Source organism: Euprymna scolopes, chromosome 12, assembly GCF_053919585.1.
Source record: "Euprymna scolopes isolate OS-2025 chromosome 12, ASM5391958v1, whole genome shotgun sequence".
In the NCBI taxonomy this organism is placed as follows: domain Eukaryota; kingdom Metazoa; phylum Mollusca; class Cephalopoda; order Sepiida; family Sepiolidae; genus Euprymna; species Euprymna scolopes.
In genome coordinates, this window is record NC_136493.1 from 82,558,789 (window position 1) to 82,584,875 (window position 26,087).

The window sequence follows — 26,087 nt, forward strand, 5'->3', positions numbered from 1 at the left end:
CTGACATCCAACTTTGAGTTCACCAAGGCCAGACAATGTTATGTTTCAAGTTCCTGTCATCAACTTTTAGCTGCAAAAATATATTCCCCTGGTTTCAAACAATATCTATTTTGACATGAAATAAAATATATACATTTATTTTCTCTATCTTAAATCCTTGGCTTATCTGGCGTCACCCAGGAATGATAAGCTATTTCAGCATAGTTCTAAAGCTCCTCAATGGAGGATTACGTCACACACCACAACAGTCTTAAAGACAAACTTAGCTCTACTGACGTTAGAGGAAGATTACAGTACACTGTAATGTTTGCAGAACAGGGGACTTTTTTGTTTGCTTGTTTGATCATATTGAAAAAATGGATGAGAATGATTGGGTTAGTAGATGTAAAACAGTTGAGGTAGCAGGGTCAATTTGGAAGAGAAAAACCTGGGAAGAAGTGATAAGAATGGATTGGAGAGAGAGAGTGATAAATAAAGACCTGGTCAGAGATAAGTTAATTCGGAAATCAACTTCTAAAAGCCATCCAAAACATATCATTACCATCAGCACCAATTTATTTTGAAGAAACTGTTGATAAAAATGACTTCTCCAGTTGAATTGAAGAAATAGTTTTCCTGTAATAACTTTTGTTATTAAAACATTTTCAAATTGTTTCAATGTTTTATTTGTTATAGATCTAATTCCGATTTTATACTCCTTATTTTCTGCAGATGAAAATGAGAAAAAAAATCTCGAAGAAAAGCAATTCATGATAAAAGCCATCAAAGAAGTTTTTTACCCGATTCTCGATGAAGGAAGAGACAAAGTTCAGTTCTGCAATTTATTAAAAGATGTCTTTGGTTATGTGACAAAAGATGATATCATGGATGACAAGTTCCATCAAGCTCTGCAGGATCATCTCAGGGAAAATCACCTCCAGTTGAATCCAATCATGATTTCAAAGGTGAAAGTTTCATTATATCTACTGTTACATTAATTGAAGAATTAATGAAGTAAAGGTTTGAGACAAGCTCGATTATATAACGTGTGTAGGAGAGGAAAAACGCTGTTGGGTTTTACCAGTTTATATACAAACAAAATGACTTGTTTCTTACTCTTCAATGCTGCTGTAGATGTGAAAACAATGCAAATATTGAGAATTGTACCTCATTCTTTCTCCATCTCTTGGTAAAATGTGGCAAATGTTGCCTGGAACTAATGTCTAAGATATCAGAATCCAAATCATTTCTGCTCTAAACATTGTCTGTGCATTCTTGTTTCTATTTAATCGATTTCACACCAAAAGTTCATCATTTCTTTAGTTATTTAAAATATCTTATCTCCCCACCCCATCAAAACCATCCCCATCCATTCAGCAAACACTTTTTGATTCGGCCATTTGCCAATGTCTTCCTCTTTTTGTAGAATTTATCTTTTTTTCTTATTGTTTCTTTTTTAAAACTCATTTGAAGAATTCCTCTTTCCTTGTAAAACTAAACTATAGAAAAAAAACTTTATTTTTCCCCCTATATATTTTTTTCATTACTCTAAAAAGCAAAAATGCAGTGGATAAAATCATTTTCATTTTTGTTGGAAACTAAAAATAATTTCAACGATAGTTTTATTCAGTGTTTTGTACCTATTCTGTACTTTAACCTTACAATTGAATAAAAAACATATCATAAAACTTTAATTAAACGTGGAAATACGATTTAAAAAATAGCGCGGATCACCCTCTGCATTAGCAAAAAAAAAAAAAAAGCTCCCATTTTTTAAAATTTAAATACGTTTATGTATCTTACCAATTTTTTCAATTTTAAATTCATTTGTTTATCTTAAGGTTTTTCACTCATCAAACATTACGTTTTAATTGTTTAGTTTCTTTCACGGCATTGTTTACATAAAAAAGTTTGTTTTAACTTTTTCTAAACTGTTTCATTTTTACGGCGTGCCTCAGCATATTATAAACATCCTAATCTCTCCATGTTAAAAACGGCTTTCAAATTAAACACACCCTTCCACAAACCTCGAAAGTCGTTCTTAACATGTAGAGGTTGGGGGTGTTCATTCCGAAAGCCGTTTTAACATGGGGAGGTTAGGGTGTTTATAATATGCTGGGGCGAGTCGTAAAATTAACGAAGTTGCTATTTATTATTTATTGCAAAAATTGCTCGAAATTTATTTATTTGACAAAAAAAAATCTTGACAATTCAAAAGAATGTTTAAAATTATTTATTTGTTTGAAAAAAAAAACTATTTTATAAGTCCAATGTTGCTTTCATTTCAAAATTGTTTTCTTAAAATTATATTTTTTTACGCAAAATTTTCAATCAATGTTTTTACAATTATATTTCGATCCCCAGTAAAATAAAAATAAAAAAACAACCCACTTCTCCGTTAAAAAAAAAAACAATCATTTAAATTAATTTGTTGTTGGCCTTTCAAAGTTGCTTTAATTAAAAGAAAGTGTATAAAATTATTTATTTGTTCGAAAAAAAAAAAATACACACACACACAAACGAAAAAATAAACAAACAAAAAAAAACTAATAAATGTTTTGGTTTTCAAATGGCGCTCGCCCAGTTTAAACTATTATGAATATGTCATTTCAATTTTCTGTTTTTAATTAAAAAAAAATAAATGTTCCATGAAAAACTTTCCCGTTCTCATTAATTAAATCGAAACATTTCCAATTAAACAATTATGGATATATGTTCTTTTTCACTTTCTTTATTTACTTTTTTTCATAGTTCTTTCCAGAAGTTTAATTTTTTTGTTTTGTTTTTTTTTTTCGAACAAATAAATAATTTTAAACATTCTTTTGAATTGTCAAGATTCATTTTCTCCAGTAATATCGGTTTACCAAGTTTCTGGAAGTAATAAATGATAATTTTAGTTTAAGGGAGTAATAAATGTTAATTTTGGTAAATTTATTTAGTTTAATTTATCGTTTCCGGAAGTAATAAATGTAAATTTTGGTAAATTTATTCTTTCCCTTTCCGGAAGCAATCGTTCGGCCTTATAATGATGTCTTCCTTAGATTTGGATAGCAAGTGCATGAAAAAAATGGCGTCTCCAATTTCGGCAATAAAGTGTACAAACACCAAATCTGCTAGCTGAGTGACAAGTCTGCTTAAAATATTGAAAAAAAGAAAGAAAGAAAAAGAATAGAAACTCTAGATGTATCAGAAATTTGGAGGAATTTTTGACACCCCTAACAGAAAACTGCGAATAAAATATAAAAACCCCGTAATTTCTCTTTTAAAGTGAGTTGTTTATTTTCTATAAGGAATATACTTTCAAAATAAACTATTAAAGTTGTTTAAAAAATAATATTTCTATTATTTTTTTTTAAAAACTCTGTTTACAAAATGCCGGCGTGCCTTCATGCAGCCATTTATTTACGTAATAAAATCAATAGAATTTGACGAGTTAAATATTTTTCAATTTTTAAACTTTAAAAATCTATCAAAATTTTTCTATTGATTCCATTTTTACGATATTTTCAAGGTCAATGTAAAATTGTATGCTCTTTCCAATGAACCAAATATAATATTTTAGACAAACGTTTTTTTTTTTTTTACACCCCCATTTTGAAATGTTTATTAAAATTTTAATAATTAATTTATGTGTCAAAGTTTTATATATCACAAATTGAAGATAAAAGATCAATAAAGAAAATATTCTAATTTAAAACAAAACAAATGAATAGTTTTTTTGGAAATTTACCTGTAAAGTCCAAAGTGTAAAACCTTTTTTTTTTGTTTTTTTTTTTTTTTTAAAAAAACACGTTGATTTTTTTTTTAAATGAAAGCTCATGTTATGCTTACATCGTCAAGTAAATACCAGACGCTGACGGTAAATTTTTCTATCTCATTGAATGTTTTCTTTTTTTTAGATATTAAAAAAAAATAAAATTAGTTGATGAAGAAGTATTAAAATATATCAATCAAAAATTCGTGTATTTCATTAAAAGAATTTTTTTTTAATCGATGAAGCGGATTTTTTGTTCTAGGGGAAAAACTTATGAGTGAATGTGCGTTTCTTTTTTAACTACGGAGGATGAAAAATACTAATTTTGGTTAACACACGCAATAAAAAAGAGACATTATTTATGCCCTTGGACGAAACCATACTTCATAAATCTCATTTTAGCAGCAGCAGCAGCAGCAGCTATTTAATGCTTCGCACAAAACATGTTACAAAAATGCGATTTTCTAGGACCCTCGCTTTAAAAAATCCTTTTATTTAAAAAATACATGGAATTTAAAACATAAATATGGATAAATTCTTAACAATGAAGAATGGAACTACCCATTTCATAATATTTTTTTCGGTAAGTGATTTTTTTTTGCATATATATACATATATTTATAAGCAAGTCAAATATATTGATTTTCTTTATATTTTTTTTTTAAAGAAAACCGCTTTAAAGAAACAAATATTGCATAATTTGCTATTAAACCTGTTATTTTTTGAAAATTTGGTCTTTGCTCCTTTAATTGAAAAAACAATTAGGGTTTGAATTGTATTTTCAAGTAGTTATAAGCTTAAAAAAATAGTAAATTGAATTATTAAGGTTCTGATCATCATTTTTAATGGCCACTTTCTGATACACCTATAGAACCTCTCCCAAACATACTGGCAATAATTTGGTTTCGTCCTTCCTTTCAGTGTTTCCAATAAGGGGCATTGATTTACTAGGATTTGTATTAGGAGCTGGGCACTTATTAAAATTATTTAATTGTTGAATTTTTTGCATTTTGGTTAAATTTGTTAGTTTGCTAGCGCGAAAAGCCCACACAAAAATTGAACAAAAGACAAAATTAACAAGAATGGTACTCATGCAGAATTTACCCCCCGCCCTCTCCGCACCAGATTCCAATTAGTTTAGGGTTCGACCGACAATTACCGGATTCAGCCGAGCGTTGTTCAAATGTTGAAACACTAAACCAACATTTTATTTATTTTTTTGCAGAATTAATTAATGATGGGAGTATTTTTTCCGTTTATTTTTTTAACATCTATTGACAAAAAAAGTTGTACATTCTCTTGAAAAAAAAATCTAACTTTTTTCTACTTTCACCTAACTATTTACAGTGTTCATATAAAACATTCATATTTTCTTTTTATAATAAAAAATTGTTTTCAAAAAGAAATATTTACTGCCAACTTTCTTTTAAAAAAAAATTCCTGAAAAAAAAAACTTTCACCTAACAATTTATGGTAAAAAATTCACCTTTTTTTGGGACCCCCCCCCCCAACTTTTATTGATAAAAATAATTGCAAAAATAATAAAATAAATAAACAATACAAAATGCAATTTTTTATGAGGAATATGTTCCATTTTAACAAACTGAGCCACAGCAACGCGTGGCCGGGTATGGCTAGTATATATATATATATATATATATATATATATATATATATATATATATATATATATATATATATATATATATATATATATAGAGAGAGAGAGAGAGAGAGATACAGATATATAAATGATGGACTGTGTCAAACACAAGAGAGTCCATCGTTTATATCTATCTATCTATCTCTTTCTCTCTCTCTCTCTCTCTCTCTCTCTCTATATATATATATATATATATATATATATATATATATATATATATTAGATAGATAGATAGATAGATATAGATATATAAATGATGGACTCTTGTGTTTGACCCATGAGGACCATAAATAAATATATATATATATATATATATATATATATATATATATATATATAAAGGGGCGTACAATAAGTAATGCCCCCCCCACTTCCAGTTGTCTGATCTAGCTGAAATTTTGCATGTGCAATGATTTATATCTACGGATTATGTGGCAAATTACAGCTCTGAATTAATTGTGGGTTCTGTTTTACAGGTGTTTGAACTGAGTCAGGTGTGAAATGGAGCCTGTTGAATGTTGAGCAGTGATCCGGTTTTTGTATTTGAAAGGACGCACACCACAGGAGACTTTTGATGAAATGAAAGAAACTTATAGTGATAATGCCCCATCATATGACCTTGTAAAACGCTGGCATCGTAAATTCAAACATGGCCTGAAGTCTGTGGAAACAGCTCCCAGACCTGGTCGCCTCCCCCCATCTGTCATTGATGAGGCATTTGTCCATCAAGTTGAGGCTGCCATTTTGGAAGATCGGCGCATTACTATTCGCCAAATAGCCCAATATGTCAAGATTAGTACAGGGTCTATGAAAACCATCATTTATGACCATTTACATATGCATAAGGTGTCTGCCAGATGGATTCCCAGGTTTCTCAAACCATTCCAGAAGCAAGAATGCGTTGAGTGCTCAAGGATGAATTTGGAGATCTTCCAAGAAGATGAGTCAAAGTTTTTCAAAAGACTGATTACACAGGATGAAACCTGGGTCCATCACTATGATCCAGAGACCAAAGCCCAGTCAATGCAGTGGAAGCACTTGGACTCACCACCTCCAAAGAAGGCAAGGGTGCAGCCCTCCGCTGACAAGGGCATGCTCACAGTCTTCTGGGACCAGGACGGAGTAGTGATGATAGATTTCCTGGCAAAGGGTACCATAATTACAGGAGCCTATTATGCTTCACTTTTGAGGAAATTAAGAGAAGCTATCAAAATCAAGAGGCGGGGCAAGATCAGCAAAGGTACCCTCCTTCAATAGGACAACGCTCTGGTCCACAACTCACATGTCACCAGATCATAAGCACGGGCGTGTGGTTATGAAGTTATCCCCCATCCTCTATACTCTCCTGACCTTGCACCCTCTGACTTTCACCTCTTCCCAGCCATGAAGTTGTTTTTGAAAGAAAAGCATTTCCCAGATGATGCAGCCTTGATTTCTGAAGTCACGTCGTGGTTGGAGGACCAACCTGGGGTGTTCTAAAAAAACGGTCTCCAGAGCTGCATTAAACGATGGGAGAAATGCATAACTCTGGGTGGTTCCTATGTAGAGAAAGACTAATAACTGTACCAAGTTTCGTTGCTCTACTGCTATGGGAAGTGGGTCAGGTGCATTACTTATTGCACGCCCTTATATATATATATATGTATGTATGTATGTATGTATGTATGTATGTATTGGGGGAAAAATGAGGAGTATTAAATCATTTAGCATCTTGTATGCTTCACTAAAAATGTTTATTGTTGAAATTTTCAGTCGGTGAAGAATCACAAAATCTTACAGTAATATATTTAACTTTACATTTTATCTTCTCTAATGCTGACCTGATATTTCTTGTGCATAATTAAATGAGAGAAATGACGTAATACGACAGATTGTCACTGTGTTCTTTGCAGATGATTGAACTCGACAAATGTTGCAGACAATCTTTACGCAGCACCATTATCTGCGGACCCAGTGGTAGTGGCAAGACTCTACTTCTAAAGACTTTGATTCAAACCTTGAACATGCTTAGCTACAAGGCTGCTGCCATAGAAAAACCAAATGAAGAAGCCCTCCCAAGAAAGGTAACGGATGTCCATCTTTTTTATTGATTTTAGAATTTATTGTAGACATGTCTTTGCATCTCTACGAGAGGTTTCGTCCGCCAGTCTGGCATGCTTCCGTTTGAATTAGGATTTTCATTGTTAAAAGCACATTTTTGTCTCATGAAAAGCTCAGTTGCTAAAACAATTTTGAAAGTTTGCAACAGAGTTTTTTGTCAATGTGAGAAAAGAGATAGGTAGATAACGCTGAATCAGAATTGGAACAAATACATTGAGGATATGGCCAAGGCTGCTGTGAAGAAGGTGTTTCTCTCTACCATGCTAGAAAATTACTCAAACCAGAGAGTATCCTTATCTTTACAAAGCCACAATTCACCTGTGCACAGTGTATCGTTGCCACATCTGGACTAGTGCATTTACCTCTAGTCTATCACTTTTAGACAGGGTTCAACAGAAGAGTCTCAAGTCTAATAGGTCCCACACTCAACGAAGCTCCAACCTCTGCCTCATCACAGCAATGTTGCAGCCCTATGTCTGTTTTACAGGTATTTTAATGGAATGTACTTTAATGAACTCGTAGCAATTGTGCACCTCTTACCGTACATGCTCCTGATAAACTCTACAAACATCAAAATCCCACCCCTTTAATATTGAGATCTTTAGATGCTGGAAAGACTTCTACTCTAATCGTTTCTTCCCTCAAACTGCTTCCCTTACTATACAAACCTGCAAAAGTTTAAATGTAATGTGAACAGACATCTCGCTGCTCAACTCCCCTTGTTAGACATGAACCCAAATAATAGCCCCTTACTTTCCAAGTGGCAATATGTCTTGTTTGGTGTGAAAAAGATTTTTAAAAAAGTAGGGTGTTTATGGTTAACAAATTTCTAATGCAATTTTTCTTACAATGGATGAGGATTGAAATGTTTAATCTGCGTCAGAGATAGAAAATGTTATAAAAAAAATAATATTCATGAATAAAAAGTTAATGCTTTCGTTTTATGGGAAATTCACTTCCTAATCTATTAAGAACCTCTATTAATCCCCCTCCCCTAAAATGGCGGTTGTTAGAGATATTCCTGTTCAATTTTCCTATGGCCTACTGTTGTGAACCTGTTAGCTTTTTATAGGAAGAAAAGATAGATATATAGTTACAGACAATTATCTTATTAACGGTAGGCAAATAATTTTTATTTTAAATGCGTATTTTTTCCTGTGCGTTTTAGTTAAAGGTTATGCAAGAAGAAATACTCTGATTCACTGGGTAACAATTTGTTTACTTTTCGAATGTTGTCTACATTTCTACACCTGATTTACAGTATTTTTGCTGAGTCAGGAAATGGTACCAGGTTTCTTTCCATCAGGCCAGGTTTTTGTGATAAGTTGATTTGAAAAAAATCAGATCTTATGACAAAATCGATTATATTTTTTGTGGCATTATCAACTAATTTTTGTCAACAAGCATTATCATAAATATGTTTTTAAGGGAAAGAAATGTTTTGCCAGCAACATATATTGATTACCTGATAAAAACATTGGTTACTGTAAACTGAATGGTGGGCATTGATAAAGGTGATAACACACTAAAATTGCATGTTGCTTCATCATTGAGCAATAAAATCCACTACTTATTTTCACATATGGATCAGTTTCCTGAGAATCTAAGTTCAATGAGTGACAAGTAAGGGGAGAGATTCCATCAGGACCTGAAAGAGATGGAGACCGAGTATCAGGGTCGCTGAAATGCAATTATGATGGCTGACTACTGTTAGAATCTGAAGAGAGACCTCCCTGCTATTGAACATTTTAGGAGTTTGAAGAAACGGAAGTTTAAGACCTGAAGTAAAGAGTAAAAATATTTAAATGCAACCAATCAAACCTCATACCGTACATATGACCATATGTATACAAACAACATTTATTATACTGTACTGATCTTGGCCTTAGTACTATTATTTTGGATAATGATTGCGTCTTTGGGGATTGCTAAAAACTATGCTAATAATTAATATGAATAATAAAATGGATGTTATAAATGACAAAGAAAATGAACAATATTAAACTGGCGTGCATGAATCTTAGAATGGAAAGAAATTAAATTTTTTTTAGAGATATTAGAGTCACCAGTTAGTAAGTGCTAACTGAATACGTGAATGGAGTTTTGTAAATGAAAAATCAAGGAAAACATGATTAGATAATAAAATCTAATTTGACATGAATATAAAAGCCATTTTTAGTCATGAAAACGTTCATTTGTTTACGCAAATTCATATTTTTTGGTTGAAACTATTTTGATTGAGATGTATGTATATATATATATATATATATATATATATATATATATATATATATATATATATATATATATGACTACTCCCTTATTTAAATATATATATATATATATATATATATATATATATATATATATATATATATATATATATATATATATATATATATTTGTTTGTGTGAAAAACATTTTAAAACGCATTACTAATCACTAATTAAATACTATTTTAAAAATATTAAAATTCACTAGATAGAGGCCAGGCAAAAAATTGTAAAATAATTTTTCATTTTTCAGAAAAGAATATACTCTCTTCACCCACATTGTTGAAGCAATCACTGTTTTTGTTAATCTTTAAAACTGTTTATTATCTCCTTTTTCAGGAATCCGAAGTCATCATATCAAAGGCGAATCAGAAAATCAAGGCAAGGATGCAACTACTACAACAAATCATTTCAAATGTACGACCCCCACCGACCACTTTAAATAAGGGAGTCCTCAAGAAAAAGCATGATAGCAGCCATTACCCACAAATCTACATGTCGCATTTATTCCCAAGTGCCATAACTCCAGAAGAAGTGCGTATTTTTGCTTTTCTAGTTTCACTCATTTTCCCCGTACTTTTCGTCCATTTTGTTTCGACCGGAGAAGATCTATTCAGCCACCCCCTCCCCCAATTGCACGATAGCATCAACTTCAAGGTTTATCTCTTGAGCGATGAATTGTCATGTTCAAATATTCAATTTCAAATGTTTCTTCTCATTTGTTTTCAAAATTACAGTAGAACACCGGGATGCGGCATTAAAAATTAGTAACAAAATACAGCACAGTATATAATACACATGTATATAATCAAATAACATTATAAATAACACCGTGAGGCGGGGCAAATACTGTAACCAGGGACCGGAAGAACATCGTATTCCACATCGTAACCTGAAAAAATAGTATTCTTGGGCCACGGTTTTACTATTTATTTTATTGATTATAATGCAATTTTTTCACTAAAACTTTTAGTTTTTTGAAGTTTTAGATAACTCTAATGACTTTTAAATGCATCTGCCTGTGACACTTTGTTGTTGTCTGCTGCACTTCATTTTTAAATGGCATTTTTATCACTAAATGTGCAGATTGAACGGATGCATTTTAGTTTAACTTCATATAAAACGACGAAATGTTTCTTTCATCACTATACAAGATGCTGATTCAAATAAATGCATCTTTAAAATTGTTGGTCTTTTTATTCTTTCTCTTCACTTCATTTTGGACCCGTCTTCTAATCATAATCATTTATGATTTTTACTCAGATAATTTTTTTTTTTCAATACGCAATATTAATGTTAGTTTTAATGAAATTTTATATAATTCTTGATTTTCTATTTGTAAACAATATTTGATTGTTATGTGTCTGTGTTGATCGACTATTGCGAACCGAGATTGCTTTTCGCCCTTTCGTTAAACAGCATAGTTAACTAACCAACATTCTATAGATGAAGAGGGGGGGTTATATATATAATGTTTTCATTTTTAAGCACTTGAACCACAATAAAATCCAATCGTTATGATTAAGATGGAATCATAACGATTGAATTTTATTGTGGATCAATTGCTTAAGAATGAAAAAAATATATATTACCCCCTCCCCCTCTGTATCTATAGAATGTTGGTTTAATTAATAACTTTTTTAGGTAAATTAATAACCTTAGTTAGTTGTGGAGTAAATAAAATGAATGTACCTTTTTGTTCTTTAAATAATTTTATTTGTGGAAAGTTTATCTTGACGATGACAACGAAACAAATGAATTAACAACGTAACATTCTATCAGCACACAAGAGCCGGAGAAATTCACGTCTTATTTACATGTTTACACGAGAAGCTATATACCAAAGACAAGGAACACTTCGCATTACGTGTCCTTTTATAAAAAAAAAAAAAAAAACAATCAAAGGGAGAGTCCCTAATTTAAAGTTCACGTCATCAGTTAACAAAGAAAGGGAGGCAACTGCTTACAGTCCATATCACTGACAAATAAGGATCAAAGGGTGACAACTCTTCAATATCTCAAAATTCAAGAACATCGACGTCCGCAATATAGAATAGAAATTCAAGTTTCATTTTAACATTTATGACAACTTTATTTATTATCTTCGTTAGTAAAAGAGAAAAAGAAACGAGAAAAGTGTTAGTAATAGATGTTCACGTCACGTGTTCAGTGCGCCTGGGAAATGGACTCTGATTGGACAAACCTGAAGAGAAGTTGAATGCTTGCACCAATTGGCACTGAGCTTATAAACCAAATATATTCAAACTAGTAAATTATGAAATGTCAGTACTGCTGTAATATATATATACATATATATACATATATATATATATGTATATATATGTATATATATATATTATATTATAATAAAACATCTTTATACAAGAAAAGCGAATAAAAACGTTATTTTTTAGTAATAAAAATCTTCAAAGTTCAACAAGTGCTTAGGTAAATAAGCTGAGTGAACAGTAGTTATAAATCAAAATGTTCATTGTATGAATATGTGCCTATTTAAGTATTTGGCAGCATGGCATTATGTACGTGTGTTTGTTAGCTTTGTTCTTAAAGTGTGTGTGTGTGTGTGTGTGTGTGTGTGTGTGTGTGTGTGTGTGTGTGTGTGTGTGTGTGTGTGTGTGTGTGCACTAGTAATGAAAAGCTGGATACATGAATCATTAAATTATTTCGCCTTTCCGGAGTGGGGTATGCTTTTTTTGGGGTTACTTTTTATTTGGTCGGCTGGTGAAGTCTCTTTAATTTTGGCTGTTTGTCTTCTTGCTTTATGGGGATTTCCAACTTTGTACTAGTTTCCTACTATTATGTATTGATGTTTTTTTTTAGGTTTGTAAATATTTCCACTTGTTGAAAATTCTTTGATTTAACACGTTCATGTTAAAAGTTGTCAGCTTTAGGAAGAGCTGAAGAGCGTATCGAAATGAACCGAAGAAAGAAAGAGGATAAACAATTAGAACCATTTGCGTTTTTAGTATTGATTCTAATCACATCTGATTCTTCTTTCCTTGTAAATTTTATTCTCTCATTTTGTTTATATTTTTTAGAGTTCTTCTTTAACTCAACATCAAATGAAATTCGTTATTTTTTCTTTTCTCACTAAGTTTTTGGGTTGCAAGAGTTCAGAGGGATGGCAAAATGGTCTTCTGTGGCGAGAGCTTCGTAAAAACACATTCTCTGATGTTACCACCAGTCAAGATAAAAGTAAGCAAGAACCCATTGCAGACACGCACATCTGGCTGGTTTTCGATGGCACCCTACATCCGTCGTGGTGTGATCCCATTTCCAACCTTTTTGATTCATCCCGGAAACTCATCCTCCCAAATGCTGACACTTTATTTCTAAACGGTAATTTCATCCTTTTTTTTTTTTTTTTATCTTGTTTCACTTTTGTTGGAAAATAAAATATGATCGATCGTAAATGCATAAACTTTGTCTAAAACGTAACAAAATTGATTACACAAAATATTTCTACACACATTAATAATGAATGATTTTATCACCATCAAAGACAATAAATATTTCTCCGATTGTAAACCGTATTGGTAATTTACAAATGAATTTGCTGACTTGAATTAGTTTGTCACAATTCAAATAGATGTTCTCAATAATCTTGAAATGATAAATTCAAGCTTTGGTTTGGGTTTTAGAGATGAATATATCGTTACCAGAATTCGGATATGCGAGAAGATGAGGTACAATAAGAATGTTTTGTTTGATAAAAACTTGTAAATAATCCAAATTAAGTCGAAGCCATTTTACGCACAACTGTTAGAGAACTTGCTTCTAAATTAGACGTAACCTATATGACGATTCCCAACCACATGCGAGAAATTGGAGACAAAAAAAATCTTGATAATGGATGCCTCACGAAGTGAACGAGAACCAAAAAAAACGCCCTTATGAAGTGTCATCTTCCTTTCTTTTACGCAACGGGAACGATTTGTTTCTCGACCAGGTTGTGACTTGCAACGAAAAGTGGGTTTTTATGACAACCGGCGACGCTGAGCTCAGTGGTTAGACGCCGACAAAACTCCACGAAACCAGAGTTGCACCAAAAGAAGCTCATGCTGACTGTTTGGTGGTCTGCGACTGGTCTCATCCACTACAGTTTTTTAATGCAGGCGAAACGGCAGAGAAGTACTGTCAACAAATGAATGAAATGCATCAGAAACTTCGACAACAACACCCAGCATTTGTCAACAAAAACGGCACAATTCTCCTTCACGACAATGCCCGACAGCATGTTGCTAAATCGGCCCTGCAGAAGTTGAACGAATTGGGCTACGAAATTCTGTCTCATCTACCATACTCTCCAGACCTCTCACCTACCGACTACCACTTTTTCAATCAATGTTTAAAAAACCTAAGCGATATCAAAAACGGTTTCAGCGACTTCATCGCTACCAGATCGTTACTGACATAAATACATTTGTTTTGCGTTAGGAAAACTATGTTGATTCTGATGTTGTTTATTTTTATCAGTATTTTTTTGTTTGTTTGAACCGGGTTATGTTCATCTAAATTTAAAAGTTAAAACCCGCAATAATTTTCTTGTCAACCTGATTTAAAGCCTAATTTTACTATTCAATAATTTTTCCATAATTTTGGTGAGGATACTTATTTTTGGTGAGAATACTTATTTTTGCTTGATACATTGTAGCAGATTTTGGGCCCTATAGTAGTGAGCGAGTAGGTTAGCTAGGTAAATATATAATTCACACAGTTAAGTTTCAGGAATTTTAGAATACACAGTTTTGAAACAAATACATACAAGTTAACTATTTGACAGATAAAGGAATTTACAAACAGTCGATGAAAATAACAAACATTAGCTTCGTTTCAAACGTCAAAGATGACAGAATTGTCTAGTTTTGGAAGAGGTCAAAATTTTGTAAAGCAAAGTAAGCCGATTATTAGATAGTAAAATGACGAATGATGTAGTTTACAAATAGTCAGTTTGTTCTTTGGGGTGGTATCATGAAACTGAAATAAACCTGTAACAAAAGAGATAGTTGTGTTAATTCGCATGCATCAATATTGGAAAGGTATTTTGATTCTGGATAAGAAGGAATTAACGGCAAGAGGCAGTATATCTAAATGTATGCCTTTTTATATATCTCTTTGTCATCAAGGGACGTGTTGTTGATTGGCGTTAGCAGCTCGTTAAAGAACTGTTTATTGTATATGTTTACACACCAACACACACCAACACACACCAACACACGCATCAATACACCGTATGTTACATGTCATCATTTGTTGTCATCAAAAAAGAACAGTGCGTGCATGTATACATGCGTGGAAACACACGCATTGCTGAGTAGATTAAACGATTATTTACGCACACAATGACGACAATTGCATAGTTTATACATACATGAAAACACACACGTTGATATGCAACTCTTTCTATGACGCACGTACAGTTACACATATATACGTTACACTCACATTGATGGGCATATAACATGTCGCTGTTTTGCAAAGTTAACAACGGTTGATATAGAACTATTTAACAACAAGAATATTATTTTTATATGTGCACTCAGATGTATAATCACCTTTGAGTTTGTTTACACGTACAAGATGAATGAGCTAAAATTATGCCAAAAATTTGAACTCATGTTACAAACTGAAAAGTCGTATTAATCTACAAAAATATTGTGATTACTGCAACTTTTTATGTTGTTGTTATTAATTTCTGAATATTGATGAGTTTAATAATCAGAAACTTTAGAATGTTTTTTAAATGGAAATAATTTTTAAATTAGAATTCCTTTTTTGTCATTTCTAGATGCGACCAAGTTGATTGTTGAGACTGACCAACTAAATGATGCGTCACCTGCAATGCTGAACCAGTGTTCAGTAGTATTTTGCTCCCCAGCTAATTTTCAGTGGAAATCCATTTTCAATGCGTGGAGAGAAAAAATGAGATCTAAATGTTATATGAGTGATCATGGGTAAGAACATTGAATTTAAAAAAAAAAATGAAGTTCATTATTTTCATGACATGTGCTCGACTGAGCTTCAATCTATGGTCCCCGTCTGTAAGGCATTCATGGCAAATACTCGCCTACCTACAACCACTATTAACAATTTTCTTTACTTGCTAGAAGACAAGCACATAGTGTGCATACGTCCAAGAAATAGGTAAGCAGAAGTTATTCATGTCTGCGGTGGAAATGTTGTTCAATTATGACCGTTATAAAAATATAGAAAATATGAAAAATAAAATATATATTTTGTTAGTTTTGATAATGTCAAAATTAATTGATAAGTCACTTACTGAATAAACATCTTTCTTCTTTTCTGAAGTATTTAAAAATATTTTTTTATGGAAGTCACTCCAGGCAAAGCATTAAGCCATTTGATATAAGGAGCTAAAAAATTTTTAAAAATAAATAAATAAAATACTACTTCAAAGTCAAAAAGCTATCCGACAATAAGTGTTAGCTGGTTAAATTTCGACTCAGAAAACAGTAATTCTTCCTCCTGTGATAGAAACATCGCTCATGGAATGTGAAGAATAGAGGACATTCTTTCTCTATATACTTTGTCAGATAGCATATCTATTTTCTATCATATATATATAAATGATGAATGAGCAGTGGTTATAAAAATACTAGACTACCTGTGACCCGTTGGGTCAGTATGTTATATTAGCCATGGAATTAATGTATGAGCGTGACACTTGCGACGTAAAGAAAATAGTTTTTTGTGACATAACAGAAACATTTCTATGAAAGTATATTAAAATGGAAAAAGAATATAGATAGATTTTTATGAGTCGTTCTGTTTATAATTGTTTATTTTTGAAAAAAAAACACTTACAGCCATTGAATTATAAGTGGTTTGCCATACTTATAGGTAAACGTGCACTGAACAGATACCATAATACTTAAAGTTAAATTCAAGTTTTGATATATCTGTTAATTTAATTTTGGGTTGGTTTTTGTTTAACTGCATATCAACTCTTTTCAGATTATTTAATGCCGAATCCAAAGATTTTGAACAAAATATTTTTTAATACAATATACTTGTCGTTTTCAAGTCGGTTTTTATTTAACCCATAGTTGGAACCCAGGTACTACCACTCCGGGTCAGAGTGGACCTGGGAGCAATGGCAATTAAAGGGTGGCTTCACACTCCCCAAATCCCGCAAGTTGGGGCCTCACCACTGGATATAGTTTACGGTCATATCCAGGACCTCTGTTAATTTAAACGCAAAAAAAAAAAAACAATTGGGATGCAGAAAACGTACACAGTAAAACAATATGTTTCATTGTCACGTTGTAACACAAAATAAAAAAAAACATTTTTGGGGATTATTTATTTATGTTGGTAGTGTAGAAGAAAATGTATGAATGTATTTTTAAGAAAGGTGTATTAAAAATGGAGAATAAATTTTTAAAAATGAAGGTGGTGGGTAAATTGTCGTTGTAAAATGCTCTTATGGTTATCAACGGGTTAAAGTAGATTTATTTGTAAGAAAATTGCGTGAAAATAACTTAAACGTAATACAGAAATGAACGATGTAAGAAAAATGCAGAAAGTATTAACAATTGTTTATTTGGATAATTTAAACGCAAAAAAAAAAAACAATTTTGACGCTAAAAACGTACACAGTAAAACAATACGTTTTATTGTCGAGTTGATTATTTATTTATGTACGCATACACAACTGGAAGTCGTAAATCGGATGTTGGGTTACAACACCCGTTACAAGGTCATTTGAGTTTTATAATTATATAGATATCTCCATTATTAAATGTGGAATACCAAACTAATCTACGCACACACACATTGTTTTTTACTGTTATTTAACCCTAAACAAGACATAGTGCCACTTTAATGTAAAGGGTTACTATTTGGAACTAAATATACAAAGATACTATGGAGGGAGTTGAGCAGCGAGACAGCTGTTCACATTACACTTGAACTTCTGCATGTTAGTAGCAAGGACTCGGAAGGGAATTTTGAAGTCTAGCAGTTCGAGGGAAAAAACTATTTGAGAGAATGTTATATATATATATATATATATATATATATATATATATATATTTGTAGTCATCGACATACAGTCCTGTTTCGTTGTATCACAACTCATCAGTGCCACTAGACTAGCATCTCTCCAAAGCCAAGGATTGAACCTAGAACCGTCATGTTGACAGTCGGCAGTTCTCCCACTCGACCATGGAGTCGACGCCCGTAAATAACTCGTCGGAATGTCTATTTAAATAGACATCCGCCACCACTTTTATAGTGCTCAAATCGCCTGTTTGTAAACAAACAAACAACGAGCTTCGCATTTTCAGCCAATTAAGTAGCGGGTGAGATTATTTACGACAGTGCTCTACCCAAAGAGGGGGGCTTAAAATATATTTGTAGTCATCGACATACAGTCCTGTTTCGTTGTATCACAACTCATCAGTGCCGCTAGACTAGCATCTCTCCCAAGCCTGCTAATATATATATATATATATATATATATATATATATATATATATATATATATATATATATATATATATATATATATATATATATTTATATTTATATTTATATATATAAAAAAGTTTTTTTAATTTTTTTTCATAATATTATTTTGTATTCCTGCACGTCACCAATTGAAAACGAATAAAGAAAAGTTATAAGCTTTTATACTTTTCGTATTCTTTTTTATACATTTCCATTCATATATATATATATATATATATATATATATATATATATATATATATATATATATATATATATATATATATATATATATATATATATTAGCAGGCCGCCCGGCATTGTCCGGTCATAAAATATGCTTAAATATGATATTTTGATTAATGCAGATTTCGTATTTATTAATATATTATATTGGACCCAATATATAGTAATGATTTAAAAAGTTTAAAAAAAAACAAAAAAACAAAAGTGACACATGCGCCACCACCGAGAATCGAAACCAAAACGTTTAGCTTACGATTTACTTTCTCCTTTGACTTTAATGCCTGAGCTATGAAGACATGTTTGCTGCAAGGCTAAAAATTAAAACATGAACCAATAGCTATTACGTTACGCATGCATATTTGTAATGCCATCGTTCAACCTCCACCTGGCAAATTCCCTTTCTTTAATTTTCACACTTCTGCACCGATTTCCCCCAACTAAAACCCAAATATAAAGTTTCACATGGGTTCGAATACCCTAATTTCATGTCTGTAGACCAAAAGCTGACAGAGGAGTTTGGTAAGCAAAATTCTTTAAACATATATATATATATATATATATATATATATATATATATATATATATATATATATATATATATATATATTTGTTGTTTTTTTTTATAACATTTTCACCCCAAACAAGGCACATCACCACTTTGATGTAGAGAGCTACTATCAGGGACATAAGTTACAGTAGTACTATGTAGGGAGTTGGGCAGCAAGATGTCGGCTCACGTTACACTTGAACTTCTGTATGTCAGTACAGTTGCGAAAGCAGGGTCCCGGAAGGTAGTTCCAAAGTCTAGCGGTTCTGGGGAAGAAACTACTGGAGTAGAAGGCTCTCTTACATCTAGGGATCTGTGCTGTGAAAAGGTGGGATTTAGCTTCTTGTCGAGTCTGTCGAGGGTAATTATATTTACTATAATCTTTTTACGCAAATATTATACTAGTATAAATCATGTAGAATATCTTCATGAATATAATTACACGTAATAGTTAACTAAAGATGATCATCCCATTAGAAGACCGAAAAAACTAATAGAGAATTGATTAAAATGAATGTTTAAAAGAATATGCAAATTAACTAGATATTTTGCTAGTGAATGCAATTCCACGACTCATACATAACAAAATTGTATTTTCTTTTTAAATAAATAGAAAAAAAGGTTTTTAATATTACTATCAATACACAAAAAAATCAAATTCATAGGAATATATATATATATATATATATATATATATATATATATATATATATATATATACAAAGTTGGGCCAATTATTATACAGGGAAATTTTCACAATAGAAAAAAATAGCTTTCTAATATACTGATCATGTGTATACAAATGACATCATAAGATTAACTAATTTGCATATTGGTTTACAAAAGTGCATCTAATTAATTAACTATTCGTTTTCTAATTCTAATGCAGTGTGTAAACTTTGAGTGGAGGTAGAGTACAAGAGTGTGGAAGGAATGATGAAGTGTTAAACTTTACATGCAAATTAAATGGTCGCATGTTCAGCAATTGTGTCGAGTGTGAGTAGCAGTTAAAATCTGGGAATAAAACTGACCAATATTTCAACATAACCATGTCGAGAATAAATCTCACAATTAGAAAATAAATTAAAAATAAAATCATCCAATAAAACAGCCAAAAGAAAAAGAAGAAAAAGAAAAAAAAGATAAAGTAATTAAACGTTAATCAGAAAATTATCTCCAATGTTTTTTGTAGAATGCAATTTCAATAGTAAATTTATTTTTTGTTGTGTAAAAGTAGTGATGACTATTAGTTGAGAAAGAAATGATTTTCAGTTGTTTTTCAAATGTGATACTCTCGTTTTTTTTTTGTTTTTTTTTTCAGTATAATACTCCTGGAAGATCTAGTGCATATAATGATTCCTGCTGCACTGAAGTTCTTGCACAAAGAGAATGGTGTAACTTCGGCCCTTGTTACAGATCTCAGCCCTCTTGATTATCAGCCGGTGGTTATTGGACTGCAGGAGGAGACAGTCTTCCTAAATTTGCTTTCTATACTGTTGGACAAGGCTTTACTTCATGAAAACGGTTCTGAGAACAAATGTAAGTGATAAAACTTTACAATTTTAAGATGGGGGGGGGCAAGTTTTCACCTTTTGTTTTGTTTTTTTGTTTTCCTATAAAACATTTTCCATGGTGGTGTGACAAAACGTTTAACTATGGAATTTGCAATTAACTCCATTGAATGGCAAATAAAACATAACAGCTGTGACCTTGAATATACTTCACATGCAACCAGTAAACCTCTACTAAGCGTGTATTTGATAAGGCCCAATATTTTTACGAAGCCACAGTTCGTTCATGCATGGAGTATTATTGCCACATTTGGTGTGCCTCCCTCTAAACTCTCTCTCTCTCTCTCTCTCTCTCTCTCTCTCTCTCTCTCTCTCTCTCTCTCTCTCTCTCTCTCTCATAGATAGGATTAAAAAAAAATCTCTAATCTGTTTGCCAAGCTCCAACATCTGTTCCATCGCTACAATGTTACATCTGTGTGCTTGTTTTACAAGTATTTTAATGAAATGTTCTCTCATAGCACTTGTGTCACCTCCTCGTACATACTACGAAATAACTCAACAAGCAGCAAAATCCCACCCTTTCACTGTTGAGGTTGCTAGACCATGGAAAACATTCTACTCTAATAATTTATTCTATCTGGCTGCTAGACTTTGGAATTCCATCCCTGTTTCCTATTTCTTTGTGATTGTTCTAACCCGATTTTATTAAAAATGTATAACTACAAAAATTAAGCACGACCAATGTACGATTAATTGCTGCTGCTGCTGCTGCTAATTAAGGCAACTTCAACAGGCGATCGACTGGGTTCATCAGCATAAAATATCGTAAAACAATCTTGCGGTATTTTAAAATAAACAATAAAGCTAATTTACTCACAAGTTTCGAGAGGTTATTTTTGGCAAATATCTTTTTAAGTCCAAGTTTATTTCTTGCTATATTAGTGAAATAAAAACAAAACAAATTCAATCAGTCACAACTTTCAGCCGAGAGTTTATTTATTTATTTATTGTCAAATCAAATTTTACAATTGACCTTTTTCTTTAAAATTTAAATTTTATAACACAATAACAATGTAACACTAGAAAATATTTGTAAAAAGTAGAAGAAATCCTTAAAGACTAAGGCAATGTTTCCAATTCAGTGTGCCTTTTTAGGGGAAACTAGTTTTCCTCACATTTAAAACATGAGTGTCTAACTGCTCTCATAGGGAGACAAGTAAATGATTTTTTTTTTAATTATTTTCTGTTTTTTTTTACTTTTCTTTTTTCTTTTTTCATAGTAAGATTGCATAAGATTCCGTTTAATTATAACGTGAATCTGATTAATTTCTCAAAAAGAAAGCAAAGAAAAGGCATTTCTTTTTTAAAGTTTTCTTAAACATTTTTTAAGTTAACATTAATTCTTTTTTGTTTTGTTTTTGAAATTAATTTTTAGGCGTGTATAATTAGTACAACCAAGGTACGACTAATCTAAAACATAAACTTGTTTATTTTTTTTTTACAAAGATTGTTAACGAAAAAAAATGACACACAGAATTAGAAAAACTAATTGTCTCAGTCTTTAAAGATACTTATGTCTCTATTAATTTGTCTTAAGAAAGAATATTTAAAAAAAATAATAGTTTATTTTTTGTAAATACTTTTTATATGAATCTAAAAAGATATTTGCTAAGAAATAAACTCTTGACTGAAACTTGTGAGTAAATTCATTTTATTGTTTATTTTAATAATACTACAATACATTTTTTTACGATATTTTGCACTGACAAACTCAGTAGTTCGTTTGTGTCGAAGTTGCTTTAATAGCAAATCAGTGCCAGGAGCAAATAGTCGTACATAATTTAGTCGTACATTCTTAGTAAAGCTCGTTATGTATGACTAAATTTAGTCACGACTAAAATATATAATGCAAGTTGACAGAGATTTTATAGAGAGGTAAACTATGTGTGGAAAGATAAGATTCCAGTAAAATAGCTGGTTACACTCGCCCTGATGGTTATGATTTCATATTAGTTTTGACTTGTGGATTTTGGGACTTTTCTGTTACTGAAACAATTGATCAACAGTATTTAGATTCTCGCAGCCTTAATTCAATCACTACTCTTCCTCTGAAGCAGAAGTCTAGTTTCCATAACTGTAAGTCTGCCATGAGAGTCTTTTTCTTATTGCCATTCTCAATGCAACCGTGTAAGAAAATAGGGTACTCCTGCAGTATTTTACCCACCTATTTCACGATCTTTTTCGAGCGTTGACGAACGCCTTCGGCGTTAACGCCGAAGAAAGCCGAGAATTCGAACTTACGGTGCAAGAACGCTAAAAGTCTGTGACTAGCAACAAGGAAAAGATATTACAAGCACACAACAAAATGGATAAAATTAATAAAAAAAATTTGGATAAAATAAATCACAAACACTTACCGTAAGTTTTTTTAAAGTAAAATACATTTATTTTGTTGAAAATTTTTTTTTTTTTTTTGGTTTCATTTTGTTTTACGATAGATTTTTTTTTTGGGGGGGGGGGTAAGCAACAGTAATAAACAGTTCAAAATTTTTTTATTTTTTTATTTTTATTTTTTTCAAAACGTTATTAAACACAAACAACGAGTTTTTATTTATTTTTTTTTTTCTTCAGTAATGTTTGAAGGGGGGGTGAACAATCAATGTTTATCTTTAGTTCCGACTGGAAGATTTTCTACTGACTGTAGAGGCAAAGTAGGGAGCAAAGGGTTTTCAGAGGATGTGGAAAGAAGCTCCTTCCCAACCGGGTAGCCTTCCGCGATTTGGTTTATTATGGAGACAAAAGGGTTGTGTCCAAATTTTTGTCTCCACATAAATTCGCTTAAGTATGTTTCCAACAGCTCCCGGTTGGTACCGCATTCTCGCTTGTTTCTCTGTTTGGCTTCTTTCCACATCCGCTCGACGTGATTTGTGGTCGCCTTCGTAATTGGATCCACGAAATGGAGACTATGATTAACAGTTAGATGTGAAAACCCTTCGCTCCCTACTCTGTTATAGGCTCTCCAACAGTCGGACACGACCGTTGTCCCCGGCAAGATATACTTTTTAATTATTGGAAGGAGGGTTTCAGCGTTTCTATTAGGTACCGTTACCAAGAAACCCTCCTTCTCAGCGGGGTCATAGCCGCCGAAAACCCAGATCGGTTCGACGAGTCTGCCGACGTTATGTTTGCATCGGTTGAAGACAGACTCGTCTATCTCCACTGTGTGGCCTGGGCCTCCGATCTGCCTAGGATGCCTGCGTAAATAATCTAGGCAGACGTCCCGTAGGAAGTTCTTCCAGTCGGTTATAGTGTGAGATGATGATATCCCACATTCCCGGCGGACGTTATTCTCTGTTGCCATCTCAAAAGCCCACAGATATATCAATTTTATGATAACTTTTATAGTCAGCTTGGAGGCCATGAAAAAAGTCCCGTGTCGCAGCGAAATCCAGCTACGACAACGCGAATTCCTACACCTCCACGCAAAGCCGTCTTTTACTTGTTCCCTCTTTTTTAATTGGCAATGTGTCTGGCATTTTGGGCAGGCGACCGATGTAGGAAGTAAGCTTCTTTCCTGGCAAAACTCGACGACGGCTTCAGTGGAGTTTAAGGTTGTTTCCAGCAGTCCTAGGTTCATTTTTGTTTTCCAATTAAATTGAGTAGCTGAAATGAATCAATAAATTAACTGAAATGAAACGCTAATTTCAATGAAAATTATCCGTCTGCTACGCGTTCGTTTGAAGCGCCCTGATTGGCTGATAGAGTATCGTACCGCTCGCCATGTTCCGGCGTTTTCCGACGGATGTCGATCAACGCTCGGCAAAGATCGTGAAATAGGTGGGTAAAATACTGCAGGAGTACCGAAAATAGAAATTGAAAAAAATACTCAATGAAATGTTGAGTAACTGAATACGGAAAAATAATAGCAAAGAATAGATTGCAATTGATTTTGTCGATTCTTTATTATACAAACAATGATAACCATGTATCGAGGGATCAGGATTGACAGGTCCAATTACTCAAAATTCGCTGTTTGAGTGATTTTCTGGTGCCAAAGTTTAGCCAGATGTTCTATGCAGTCATCGAATTATCCAAAGATGAAGATGACCATAGAATTCAAGGGAATAAACAACATGAAACAATACAATAAGAAGAAAAATCCTATGTGCTCTCAGAATCAAAATCTGTGTATGTTGTCCACTGGATTTTGAGCACAAAAAAGGAAACCCAGAACAGATGGATGCTGAAGAAGATAAAGCTACTTTAAAAACTAGAAGAAAATTAGAGAAATGATGAGTCCTTAATATGGCAAAGATGATTAAGTATATTTTGATAGCTATTATTCGAGTGGGGGTGGGGGAGGGCTCTGGCAAATGAACTTGGACAGAATGAAACTGATGTGGAATAGTAGATATAAAACACTGGTATGCACTGCTCTCTGAACATGACCAACTTTCAAATACAAAAAGGTAATGGCCTTGTGATTATGTGGAATGGAAAACTGTTAGTCTTTACTTGGCATGATGACAAGTGATTGTGTATATATACAAATGTCTATGCAAAAGATTGTGTTATGAAACAAGCAAATTGGCACTGAATTTCATGATGTATAAAAACCATGTTATGTAGACAGATGCAACAAATTGTGTAGATAAAATGGATCTAAGAATTAAAACCCATTTCCCAACATATGAAATAAGTGGTATCCTAGAATAGTCAGTTGCCTACTGAGTGTTTCTACTGTAAGTACTCACATACTCTAATATCTGAAGAAAGCCAATGCGGTTCCATTAAAGAAGTTCGTCCAGGAGATATGTATCTCACTATCGGAGGAGTTCAATAGGCATGTTGACCTAAGTCCTGGATGCACAATGGTAAGAGACAGGCGTCAAAGACTGAGAAACATTTTATAACATCCATTGGCGAAGAAAGGTCAGATTGCATTGTATGTAGAGATAGCAGTGTGGAGGCTGGTAGAAAACGCAACACAAGTGTTACGTGATCTTGAAATGCATGCTTTGAGTGATTCCACATTTTAAAGGACTACAAATGCTGTCATCTGAGCTCATAAAGACATTTTGATATGATGTCAAGCAGTTTTGAAGATGGAACAATTTAGGACATTATCTTCTTACAATTTACTTGTTGTTTTGAATTTTGCAATTTTCAGGGTTGTGGACTATGTACCTAAAACAAAATTCATAATTTATTTTCTACAAAATTGGTTTTATTTACACAACAGCACAAATATACATTAAAAAAAATTCAGCAACTGACTAATAATTGTCGTGAAGAAATGAAAATTTTCAATGAGCAGATGGTCAACCACATATAAGTTCAATATGGCTGCCATCACCATATACAAATTAGTTAAAATTTTACAATTTCTTTTGATAGTTTTACTTATGCAACAAATGTTATATACATTGTTTTCATAGTTAATGAAAGCTAAGCATACAGAGACATTTTAAAAATAGGCGTAAGAGATCATTTTTCTACAAAAATAGTTTTAGTACTGAGTTGA

General features: G+C 32.4%; 2 protein-coding genes across 2 annotated transcripts in view; one reads left to right on the forward strand and one right to left on the reverse strand.

Annotated features, from left to right (window-relative positions):
* LOC145291381 (dynein heavy chain domain-containing protein 1-like) overlaps positions 1 to 26,087 on the forward strand; it is a 494,383-nt gene that overhangs the window by 195,682 nt on the left and 272,614 nt on the right. Inside the window, exons 46-51 of the mRNA XM_080137171.1 lie at positions 712 to 944; positions 7,289 to 7,459; positions 10,109 to 10,303; positions 12,883 to 13,126; positions 15,576 to 15,741; positions 20,374 to 20,591. Of these exons, the coding sequence (XP_079993297.1) occupies positions 712 to 944; positions 7,289 to 7,459; positions 10,109 to 10,303; positions 12,883 to 13,126; positions 15,576 to 15,741; positions 20,374 to 20,591 (1,227 nt within the window). The remainder of the gene's footprint in view (positions 1 to 711; positions 945 to 7,288; positions 7,460 to 10,108; positions 10,304 to 12,882; positions 13,127 to 15,575; positions 15,742 to 20,373; positions 20,592 to 26,087) is intronic.
* On the reverse strand, positions 22,858 to 24,422 carry LOC145291380 (uncharacterized). Its single transcript, XM_080137170.1, has one exon. The coding sequence runs from the start codon at positions 24,198 to 24,200 to the stop codon at positions 23,220 to 23,222; it is 981 nt and encodes a 326-aa protein (XP_079993296.1). The 5' UTR covers positions 24,201 to 24,422; the 3' UTR covers positions 22,858 to 23,219.